The 12,231-nt window shown below is 45.3% G+C and overlaps 1 protein-coding gene across 2 annotated transcripts in view; it reads left to right on the top strand.

Annotated features, from left to right (window-relative positions):
- The first annotated feature begins 3,013 nt into the window (after positions 1-3,013).
- Positions 3,014-12,231, top strand: part of LOC117009866 (gamma-aminobutyric acid type B receptor subunit 1-like) — a 54,312-nt gene continuing 45,094 nt past the window's right edge. The window contains exons 1-4 of one of the 2 annotated variants that reach the window (XM_033084232.1): positions 3,014-3,074; positions 4,460-4,550; positions 6,432-6,635; positions 11,425-11,613. In XM_033084232.1, the coding sequence (XP_032940123.1) occupies positions 4,460-4,550; positions 6,432-6,635; positions 11,425-11,613 (484 nt within the window). In that variant the 5' untranslated portion in view covers positions 3,014-3,074. Of the gene's footprint in view, positions 3,075-4,459; positions 4,551-6,431; positions 6,636-11,424; positions 11,614-11,776; positions 11,793-12,231 lie in introns of those variants that run through there. The other variant, XM_033084233.1, reaches the window with a different exon arrangement.

Genomic DNA, 12,231 nt, shown 5'->3' on the forward strand with positions numbered 1-12,231 from the left:
ATTTTAAATAAATAAATAAATCCGGACCAAAATTTGGGATTAGGATCGGGATTTTTTTTTCCCTCCAAATTCCTCCTTTTTCTTCCCAAATTTTGCCTTTTTTCCCCCAATTCTGCCTTTCCCTGCTCCTCCTTTTACAGCCATCCCAAAATCCCGCCCCAAAATTGACAAAAAAAGCCCCAAATTCCACAAAAAACCCCAAAAAACCAAAAAACTCCCAATCAGGATATATCCCAAAAATCTGCCCCAGGAATTCCCGGGAATTTTGTGATTTTTAAATTTTTTTTTTTAAGTTTATTTTTTGGGGGATTTTTGGGATCCAAGAAATTCCGTGGGAGCTTTTTGGGGCGGGAATAATCAAAAAAAATTGGGAATTTGGGGTGGAATGAGGGGAAAAAAGTGGGAATTTGGGGCAGAATTTGGGATTTGATCTCATGAAGGGGGAGGAAAAATCCTCGAGTTTTGGTGTCCACCAGAAATCCCAAAATTTTTCCCCCCAAATCCGACATTCCCCCAAAAAATCAAAATTTTCCTCCAAATTCATCAAATTACTCCCAAAAAATCACCCAAACTCTTCTCACAATCCCCATATTCTCCCCAAAATCCACAAATTTACACCCAAAATCTCCGTTTCCCCTCAGAATTCCAAAATTTCTTCCCCAAATTCCCCCAAAATAAAAAAAACCAAATCCCCTCCAATTTCCCCTAAAAATTCACACAATTTTCGTCAGATTCCCCCCAAAAATCCCAAAATTCCTCCTGAAATCCCAATAATTCCCTGAAAATCCCCCAATTCCCCAAAAATCCCCAAAATTCTCCCCAAATAAAAAAAAAATCCCCAAATTTAGCCCCAAAATCGCCCAAAAATCCCAAAAATTCCCCCTAAAATCCCTCAAATTACCCAAAAAATCCCCAAAATCCCCAAATTTCCCCCAGAATCCCAAAAACTCATCCCAAAATTGCAAAAAATTGCCCCAATTCTCCCCAAATCCTCAAATTTCCCCCAAAAATCTCCAAAATTCCCCCCAAATTCCCCAAATTCCCCCAAAATCTAAAAAAATCCCTCTCAAAATCCCCTAATTCCCCCAAAAAATTGCCCCAAAATCCTCAAGTTTAGTCCCCAAATCTCCAAATTTCCAAACAAGTTGCCCCAAAATCCCAAAATTACCCCAAAATTTCCCCAAAATCCCCCAAAAACCCCCAAAATTCCCCCAAAATCCCCCAAATTTAGCCCGAAAATCCCAAAAATTCCCCCCAAATTCCCCAAATTTAGTCCCAAAATCGCCCAAAAATCCCACTCCACCCCTAAAATCCCCCAAACCCCCCCCAAACCCCCAAAATTCCCCCCAAAATCCCCAAATTTACCCCAAATTCCCCACAAAATCCCCCAAATTCTCTCCAAATCCCCACACAATCCCCCAAACTACCCCAAAAATCCCAAAATTCTCCTCAAAATCCCCATAATTACCCCCAAAATCACCAAACTTCTCCCCAAAAATCGCAAAAATCCTCAAATTCCCCCCCAGAATCCCCAAATTTCCCTCCAAAATCCTAAAAATTCCCCCTAAAAGCCCCAAATTCCCCCCAAAATCCCCAAATTCCCCCCAAAATCCCCAAATCCCCCCCAAAATTGCCCCAAAATCCCAAAAATCCCCAAATTTCTCCTCCAAATCCTCCCAAAATCCCCAAATTCAGCCCCAAAATCCCCAAATTCAGCCCCAAAATCACCCGAAAATCCCAAAATTCTCCCCCAAAACCCCAAATTTCCCCCCAAAGTCTTAAAATTCCCCCCCAAATTGCCCCAAAATCTCCAAATTTTCCCCCAAAATCCCCCTAAAAATTCCAAAAATCCCCCCAAAATCCCCCCAAATCCCCAAATTTCCCCCTAAAATCCCCAAAATCCCCCCAAAATCCCCAAATTATCCCAAAAATCCCCAAACTTCTCCCCAACAATTTCAAAAATCCCCAAATTCCCCCTAAAATCCCCACATTTCCCCCCAAAAGCCCAAAAATTTCCCCAAAAATCCCCAAATTTCATTTCCAATCCCCCTAAAAATCCCAAAAATCCCCAAATTTCCCCCCAAAATCCCCAAATTTCCCCCTAAAATCCCCAAATTCCCCCCAAAATCCCCAAATTTTGCCCCAAAATCGCCCAAAAATCCCCAAATTTCCCCCCAAAAATCCCCAAAAATCCCCAAATTTCCCCCGAAATCCCCAAATTCCCCCCAAAATCCAAAAAAATCCCCTAAAAATCCCCAAATTTCCCTCCAAATCTCCCCAAAAATCCCAAAAATCCCCCCAAAATCCCCAAATTTAGCCCCAAAATCCCCCTAAAAATCCCCAAAATCTCAAATTTTCCCCCCAAAATCCCGAATTTTGCCCCAAAATCGCCCGAAAATCCCCAAATTTCCCCCCAAAAATCCCCAAAAATCCACAAATTTCCCCCCAAAATCCCAAAAAATCCCCCCAAAATCCTCAAATTTATCCCAAATTTCCCCCTAAAATCCCCAAATTTACCCCAAAAATCCCAATATTTCCCCCCCAAAACCCCCAAATCCCCCAAAAATCCCCAATTTTCCCCCCCAATTTCCCCTCCCCCACCCCCCAGGGCGGCTCCTCCCCCTCCCCCCCCCTCCCCCTCCCCGGCCCCTCCCCCTCTCCCCGCCCCTCCCCCCCGCCCCTCCCCCACCCCGAGCCCCTCCCTCCGGTGATTCCCGAGCCCGAGGCCCCTCCCGAAGCCTCCGGGACCCCCCAAAAAAAACCCCAAAAATTTTTTTTTAGGGGAGGGGGGGATCCCAAACCCCTCCCCCCCACCCCGAAATTCCTAAAAATTCCCCTTCCAATTTTTTAATTATTTTTTTTTTAATTAATTTTTTTTTTTCCGCCGCTCCCGGAGCATCCTCGGCTCCATCCTCGCCCCTCCCCCACCCGTGGGAAGATTCCCCTCCCCCCCCACCCCAAAATAAAATTTGGGGTCCCCTCCCCCCCTCCCCCCACTCCGGTTTTTATTTCTGATTTTTTGGGATTTTTTTTGGGAATTATTTTTTGGGGAATTTCGGGAAGATCGGGCCGAGGTAAGAACCGCCCCTCCCCCCACCACCGCCCCTCCCCCCATCCCCAAAATTTTGGGGGGGTCCTGGAATTTTGGGGAGGGGTCCTGGGGTCCCAAAAATTTTATTTCGGGGGGGGAGGGGTCGTAAAAATTGGGGGAGGGGTCTTAAAAATTGGGGGAGGGGTTCTAAAATTGGGGGAGGGGGTCTCAAAAATTTTGGGGGGTCCTGGAGTTGGGGAGGCGCAAAATTTTGGGGGGAGGGGTCTTAAAAAATTGGAGGAGGGGCAAAAATTGGGGGAGGGGTTAAAAAGTTGGGGGAGGGGTCTCAGAAAATTTGGGGAGGGGTTAAAAATTAGAGGAGGGGTTTTAAAAATTTTGGGGGGGTCCCAAAAATTGGGGGAGGGGCAGAAATTTGGGGAGGGGTCTCAAAAATTGGGGGAGGGGTCTCAAAAAATTGTGGGATGGGTTCTAAAATTGGGGGAGGGGTCTCAAAAATTTTGGGGGGTCTTGGAGTTGGGGGAGGGGTAAAAATTGGGGGAGGGGTCTCAAAATTTTTTGGGGGGTCCCAAAAAATTGGGGGAGGGGTCTCAAAAATTGGGGGAGGGGTAAAAATTAGGGGAGGGGTCTTAAAAATTTTGGGGGGTCCCAAAAAATTGGGGGAGGGGTCTCAGAAAATTGGGGGAGGGGTTAAAAAATTGGGGGAGGGGCTAAAAAAATTGGGGGAGGGGCTTCAAAAATTTTGGGGTGTCCTGGAGTTGGGGGAGGGGAAAAAATTGGGGGAGGGGGTCTCAAAAAAATTGGGGGAGGGGCAAAAATTGGGGGAGGGGTCTCAAAAATTGGGGAGAAATCAGAAATTTGGCAATTAAAAATTGCGATTTTTGAGCAAGAAAATTTAATGGTAATTAAAATTTTTTTAATTAATTGTGATTTTTTAAAGTCATTTGAATTTTGAAAATTATTCTGAATTTTTAATTTAATTAAACTTTTAAAATTAATTGGAATTTTACAAAATAATTAGGATTTAAAAATTATTAGAATTATTTTAAAATAGTTAGAATTTTAAAAATAATTGCAATTTTTAAAATTAAATGAAATTTTAAAAATAGCTAGGACTTTAAAAATATTTACAATTTAAAAATAATTAAAAATTTTAAAAAATAGAATTTTAAAATTGATTAGAATATAAAAAACAATTAGAACTTTTAAGAACTTTAAAAATAATTATAATTTTAAAAACAATTAAAATTTTTAAAAATCAGAATTTTTAAGTTAATTAGAATTTAAAAAATAATTTAAATTTCAAAAATAATTAAATTAAAATTTAAAAAATAATTAAAAATTTTAAAAATAATTAAAATTTTAGAAAATTAATTAAAAATTAATTAGAATTATTTTAAATTCCCCCAGATGACTCCACCCTCTCTGCTCTTCCTCCTCCTCCTCCTCTTCCTCCTCCCGGGCCGCGCTCGCGGCGCCGCTCGCGCCAACGTCACCGAAGGTACGGGGTCAAAGTGGGACATCCCAAAATTTCCATCCCAATCCCAAATTTCCTTCCCAATCCCAAATTTCCATCCCAAAATTTCCATCCCAATCCCAAATTTCCATCCCAAATCCCAATTTTCCATCCCCAAATCCCAAAGTTTTTGGTCTCCCCAATCCCAAATTTTTGGGGTCAATCCCAAATTTTCCATCCCAAATTTTCCATCCCAAATTCCAAATTCCCCACCCTAAATCCCAAATTTTTGGTGTCCCCAATCCCAAATTTTCCATCCCTAATTCCCAAATTCCTCACCCTAAATCCCAAATTTTTGGTGTCCCCAATCACAAAATTTCCGTCCCAAATTTTACATCCCTAATCTGAAATTTCCCACCCTAAATCCCAAAATTTCCATCCCCAAATCCCAAAACTTTTTGGTGTCCCCAATCCCAAATTTTCCATCTCCAATCCCAAATTTCCCACCCTAAATCCCAAATTTCCATCCTAATCCCAAATTTCCATCCCAAATCCCAAATTTTCCATCTCTAAATCCCAAAGTTTTGCGTGTCCCCAATCCCAAATTTTTGGGGTCGATCCCAAATTTTCCATCCCAAATTTTCCATCTCCAATCCCAAATTTTCCGTCCCCAATCCCAAATTATTTTGGTGTCCCCAATCCCAAATTTTCCATCTCCAATCCCAATTTTCCCACCCTAAATCCCAAATTTCCATCCTAATCCCAAATTTCAATCCCAAATTTTCCATCCCTAAATCCCAAAGATTTTGGTGTCCCCAATCCCGAATTTTTGGGACCAATCCCAAATTTCAATCCCAAAATTTCCGTCTCCAATCCCAAATTTTCCATCCTCAAATCCCAGATTTTCCATCCCAAATCCCAAAATTTTTTGGTGTCCCCAGTCCCAAATTCCCCACCCTAAATCCCAAATTTTTGGTGTCCCCAATCCCAAATCCCAAATTTTCCATCTCCAATCCCAAATTTTTTGGTGTCCCAAATCCCAAATTTCCATCCCAAATTTCCCTACCCTAAATCCCAAATTTTCCATCCCAATCTCAAATTTTCCAACCCAATTCCAATTTTTTTGGTGTCCGCAATCCCAAATTTTCCAACCCTAAATCCCAATTTTTTTGAGACCGACCCCAAAGTTTTTGGTGTCCCCAATCCCAAATTCCAAACCCTAAATTTCCATCCAAATCCCAAAGGTTTTGGTGTCCCCAATCCCAAATTTTCCATCCCTAATTCCCAAATTCCTCACCCTTAATCCCAAATTTTTTGGTGTCCCCAATCCCAAAATTTTCATCCCAAACCCCAAATTTTTCCTTCCCAACCCAAATTTTCCATCCCAACCCCAAAATTTTCATTTCCAACCCCAAATTTTTCATTTCCAACCCCAAATTCCCATCCCAACCCCAAAATTTCCATCCCCAAACCCCAAATTTCCATCCCCAAACCCCAAAATTTTCATTTCCAACCCCAAATTTCCATCCCAACCCCAAATTGTTCCTTTCCAACCCAAATTTCCATCCCCAAACCCCAAAATTTTCCTTTCCAACCCCAAATTTTCATTTCCAACCCCAAAATTTCCATCCCCAAATCCCAAAATTTTCATTTCCAACCCCAAATTTTTCCTTTCCAGCCCCAAAATTTCCATCCCAACCCAAATTTCTGCCCCCAAACCCAAAATTTTCCTTTCCAACCCCAAATTTCCATCCCAAACCCCAAAATTTTCGTTTCCAACACCAATTTTTTTACGTCCAACCCCAAATTTTTGCTTTCCAACCCCAAATTTCCATCCCCAAACCCCAAATTTTCCATCCCCAAACCCCAAAATTTTCCATCCCAACCCCAAAATTTTCCTTCCCAACCCCAAATTTCCCCCCCCAGGCTGCCAGATCATCCACCCGCCGCGGGACGGGGGGATCCGGTACCGGGGGCTGACGCCGGACGAGGTCCGGAGCGTGCGGTTCCTGCCCTTCGACTACGAGATCGAGTACGTGTGCCGGCCCGAGCGCGAGATCGTGGGGCCCAAGGTGCGCAAGTGCCAGCGCGACGGCACCTGGACGGCCATGGGCCACCCCAGCCGCTGCCGTGAGTGTCACCGGGGTGTCACCGGGGCGTCACCGCGGCATCCCAGGGTTGTCGTTTCGGTGGTGTCGCCGTTTTGTTGGGTTTTTCTATCGTTGCGTCAACAACGTTCTTGTTGATGTCACCTTTTTCTCACCATTCCTTCACTGTCACCATTTTGTCCCCATCCCAGTCGTGTTCCCATCTTGTCACTGTCCCCACAATGTCACCATCTTGTCACCGTGCCATCAATGTCGCCATCATGTCATCGTTTCGGTGGTGTCGCCATTTTATTGGGTTTTTCCATCATTGCGTCAATGTCAACGTTGCGTCAAGGTTAACGTTCCCGTTGATGTCACCTTTTTCTCATCATTCCTTCATTGTCACCATTTTGTCACCATCCCATCGATGTCACCATTTTGTCACCGTCCCATCAACCAAAGTTTCAATTTTGTTGGGTTTTTCCATCGTTACGTCAACGTCGACGTTGCATCAAAGTCAACGTTCTTGTTGATGTCACCGTTTTTTCACCATCCCATCAATGTCACCATTTTGTCACCATCCCATCAATGTCACCATCCCATCAATATCACCAAATTGTCACCGTGCCATCAATGTCACCATCTTGTCACCGTTTGTGTGGTGTCGCCATTTTGTTGGGTTTTTCCATCGTTGCGTCAACATCGACGTTGCGTCAAGGTCAACATTGCCATTGATGTCCCTGCTTTGTCACCCTTCCCTCATTGTCACCATTTTGTCACCGTGCCATCAATGTCACCATCCCATCATTGTCACCATACCATCAATGTCACCATCTTGTCACCGTTTCGGTGGTGTCGCCATTTTGTTGGGTTTTTCCATCGCTGCATCAACGTCGACGTTGCCGTTGATGTCACCGTTTTGTCACCATTCCCTCATTGTCACCATCCCATCTTGGTCACCATTTTGTCACCATCCCATCAATGTCACCATCCCATCATTGTCGCCATCTTGTCATCGTCTCAGTGGTGTCGCCATTTTGTTGGGTTTTTCCATCTTTGTGTCGAGGTCAATGTTGCGTCAAGGTCAACATTCCTGTTGATTTCACCATTTTTTCACCATTCCTTCATTGTCACCATTTTGTCACCATCCCAGTCGTGTCTCCATCTTGTCATCATACCATCAATTTCACCATCTTGTCATTGTTTCAGTGGTGTCACCATTTTGTTGGGTTTTTCCATCGTCACGTCAACATCAACGTTGCGTCAAGGTCAATGTTCCTGTTGACGTCAAGGTTTTGTCACCATCCCATCATTGTCACCATCTTGTCACTGTCCCATCAACCAAAGTTTCCGTTTTGTTGGGTTTTTCTATCATTGCATAAACGTCAACGTTGCGTCAAGGTCAGCGTTGCCATTGATGTGACTGTTTTCTCACCATCCCATCATTGTCACCATTTTGTCACCATCACATCAATATCACCAAATTGTCACCATGCCATCAATGTCACCATCTTGTCACTTTTTGTGTGGTGTCACCATTTTGTTGGGTTTTTCCATCGTTGCGTCAACATCAACGTTGCGTCAAGACCAATGTTCCCGTTGATGTCACTGTCTTTGTCACCATTCCTTCACTGTCACCATTTTGTCACCATCCCAACCGTGTCCCCATCTTGTCACCGTGCCACCAATGTCACCATCTTGTCACCATTTGTGTGGTGTCGCCATTTTGTTGGGTTTTTCCATCGTTACATCAATGTCAACATTACGTCAAAGTCAACGTTCCTGTTGACGTCAAGGTTTTGTCACCATCCCATCATCATCACAATTTTGTCACCATCCTGTCCCCATCTTGTCACCATCCCCTCAATGTCACCATCTTGTCAGTGGTGTCGCCATTTTGTTGGGTTTTTCCATCGTTGCGTCAACATCGATGTTGCGTCAAGGTCAACATTCCCGTTGATGTCAAAGTTTTGTCACCATTCTTTCATTGTCACCATCTTGTCCCCATCATTGCCACCATCTTGTCACCATCCCATCAACCAAAGTTTCCATTTTGTTGGGTTTTTCCATCGTTGGATAAACATCAACATTGCGTCAAGGTCAACGTTCCCGTTGATGTCACCATTTTTCACCATTCCCTCATTGTCACCATCCCATCATGATCACCATTTTGTCATCATCTCCTCAATGTCACCATCCCATCCAGGTCGCCATCTTGTCATCGTTTCGGTGGTGTTGCCATTTTGTTGGGTTTTTCCATCGTTACATCAATGTCAACGTTGCATCAAGGTCAACGTTCCTGTTGACGTCAAGGTTTTGTCACCATCCTATCATCGTCACAATTTTGTCACCATCCTGTCCCCATCTTGTCACCATCCCATCATTGTCTCCATCTTGTCACTATTTGTGTGGTTTCGCCATTTTGTTGGATTTTTCCATTGTTGCGCCAAGGTCAATGTTCTCATTGATGTCACCATCTTGTCACCATTCCCTCATTGTCACCATTTTGTCACCATCCCATCAATGTCACCGTGCCATCAATGTCACCATCTTGTCACTGTTTCGGTGCTGTCGCCATTTTGTTGGGTTTTTCCATCGTTGCGTCAACGTCGACGTTACATCAAGGTCAACGTTCCCGTTGATGTCACCGTTTTTTCACCATTCCTTCACTGTCACCATTTCTTCACCATCCCAGTCGTGTCCCCATCTTGTCATCATGCCACCAATTTCGCCATCATGTCATTGTTTTGGTGGTGTCACCATTTTGTTGCGTTTTTCCATCATTGCGTCAACGTCGGCGTTGCGTCAAGGTCAACGTTCCCATTGATGTCACTATTTTTTCACCATTCTCTCATTGTCACCATCCCATCATGGTCACCATTTTGTCACCATCCCCTCAATGTCACCATCTCATCATTGTCACCATTTTGTCACCATTTCAGTGGTGTTGCCATTTTGTTGGGTTTCTCCATCGTTACATCAATGTCAACGTTGCGTCAAGGTCAACGTTCTCGTTGATGTCACCGTTTTGTCACCATTCCCTCATTGTCACATTTTTGTCACCATCCCAGCCGCATTCCCATATTGTCACCATGCCATCATTGTCACCATCTTGTCACTGTTAGTGTGGTGTCGCCATTTTGTTGGGTTTTTCCATCGTTGCGTCAACATCAATGTTGCGTCAAAGTCAACGTTCCCGTTGATGTCACCTTTTTCTCACCATTCCTTCATTGTCACCATTTTGTCACCATCCCAACCGTGTCCCCATCTTGTCACTGCGCCATCAATGTCACCATCTTGTCATTGTTTTGGTGTTGTCGCCATTTTGTTGGGTTTTTCCATCATTACATCAACGTTGACATTGCATCAAGGTCAACGTTCCTGTTGACGTCAAGGTTTTGTCACCATCCTATCATCGTCACAATTTTGTCACCATCCTGTCCCCATCTTGTCACCATGCCATCATTGTCACCATCTTGTCACTCTTAGTGTGGTGTCGCCATTTTGTTGGGTTTTTCCATCGTTACATCAACATCAACATTGCGTCAAGGTCAACGTTCCTGTTGACGTCAAGGTTTTGTCACCATCCCATCATCACAATTTTGTCACCATCCTGTCCCCATCTTGTCACCATCCCCTCAATGTCACCATCTTGTCAGTGGTGTCGCCATTTTGTTGGGTTTCCCATCGTTGCGTCAACATCGATGTTGCGTCAAGGTCAACGTTCCCGTTGATGTCAAAGTTTTGTCACCATTCTTTCATTGTCACCATCTTGTCCCCATCATTGTCACCATCTTGTCACCATCCCATCAACCAAAGTTTCCATTTTGTTGTGTTTTTCCATTGTTGCGTCAAGGTCAACGTTGCGTCAAGGTCAACATTCCCATTGATGTCACCATTTTGTCACCATTTCCTCATTGTCACCGTTTTGTCACCATCCCATCAAGGTCACCATCCCCTCAATGTCACCATCATGTCACTGTTTCGGTGCTGTCGCCATTTTGTTGGGTTTTTCCATCGTTGCATCAACGTCAATGTTGCGTCAAGGTCAACGTTATCGTTGATGTCACCGTTTTGTCACCATTCCCTCATTGTCACCATCTTGTCCCCATCATTGTCACCATCTTGTCACCATCAATGTCACCATCTTGTCACCATCAAGGTCACCATCTTGTCACTGTCCCATCACTCAAAGTTTCCTTTTTTTTTTTTTGGTTTTTTAGTGCCACCACCCCACGACCATTTTGGTGTCACCAATGTCCATTTTAGGGCCACCAATGTCCCTTTTTGGGGTCACTTTGGGTCACCAATGTCCCTTTTGATGTCCCCACAGTCCGGACATTTCCCAACAGCCACCTGAGCCTGGAGCGCGGCCCGGCGGCCATTTTGTGCCACCAACCCGTGTCCATTTTAGGGCCACCAATGTCCATTTTGGGGTCACTTTGGGATCACGTTGGGGTCACTGATGTCCCTTTTGCTGTCCCCACAGTCCGGACATATCCCAAGAGCCACCTGAGCCTGGAGCGCGGCCCGGCGGCCATTTTGTGCCACCAACCCAAACCCATTTTAGGGCCACCAACACCCATTTTGGGGTCACTTTGGGGTCACTTTGGGGTCACCAATGTCCCTTTTGGGGTCACTGATGTCCCTTTTGGGGTCACCACTGTCCCTTTTGGTGTCCCCACAGTCCGGACGTGTCCCAAGAGCCACCTGAGCCTGGAGCACGACCCGGCGACCATTTTGTGCCACCAACCCGTGTCCATTTTAGGGCCACCAATGTCCATTTTGGGGTCACTTTGGGGTCACCTTTGTCCCTTTTGATGTCCCCACAGTCCGGACGTGTCCCAAGAGCCACCTGAGCCTCGAGCACGGCCTGGTGGCCACCGGGGCCATGGAGCGAGTCCCGGTCGAGGGATCCTGGGCTGAGTTCCGGTGCCATCCCGGCTTCCGGCTGCTCGGCAGCGCCCGCAGCAACTGCACCAAGAGCGGCCGCTGGAGCGACCCCAAACCCCAGTGCCTGCGTGAGTTTGGGGGTTTTGGGGGGGTTTTGGGGTTTTTGGGGTTTTTGGGGATTTGGGGGTTTTGGGGTTTGGGGTTTTGGGGGTTTTGGGGTTTGGTGTTTTGGGGGTTTGGGGTTTGGGGAATGATCCCAACTGCACCAAGAGCGGCCGCTGGAGCGACCCCAAACCACAGTGCCTGCGTGAGTTTGGGGTTTTTTGGGGTTTTTTGGGTTTTGGGGGTTTTTGGGATTTGGGGGTTATGGGGGGTTTGGGGGACTTTGGGGTTTTTGGGGTTTGGGGTTTTGGGGTTTTTGGGGTTTGGAGTTTGGGGTTTGGGGTTTTGGGGGGTTGAGGTTTGGGGTTTTTGGGGTTTTGGGATTTTTTGGTTTTTGGGGTTTTGGGTTTGAGGGGTTTGAGGGTTTTGGAGTTTGGGAGTTTGGGGTTTGGGGAGTGATCCCAACTGCACCAAGAGCGGCCGCTGGAGCGACCCCAAACCCCAGTGCCTGCGTGAGTTTTGGGGTTTTTTGGGGGTTTTTGGGTTTTTTTGGGGTTTTTGGGGTTTTTGGTGATTTGGATTTGGGGTTTGGGGTTTTTGGGGTTTTGGGGTTTTTGGGGTTTGGAGTTTGGAGTTTGAGGTTT

Source organism: Catharus ustulatus, chromosome 36 (genome assembly GCF_009819885.2).
Source record: "Catharus ustulatus isolate bCatUst1 chromosome 36, bCatUst1.pri.v2, whole genome shotgun sequence".
Lineage (NCBI taxonomy): Eukaryota > Metazoa > Chordata > Aves > Passeriformes > Turdidae > Catharus > Catharus ustulatus.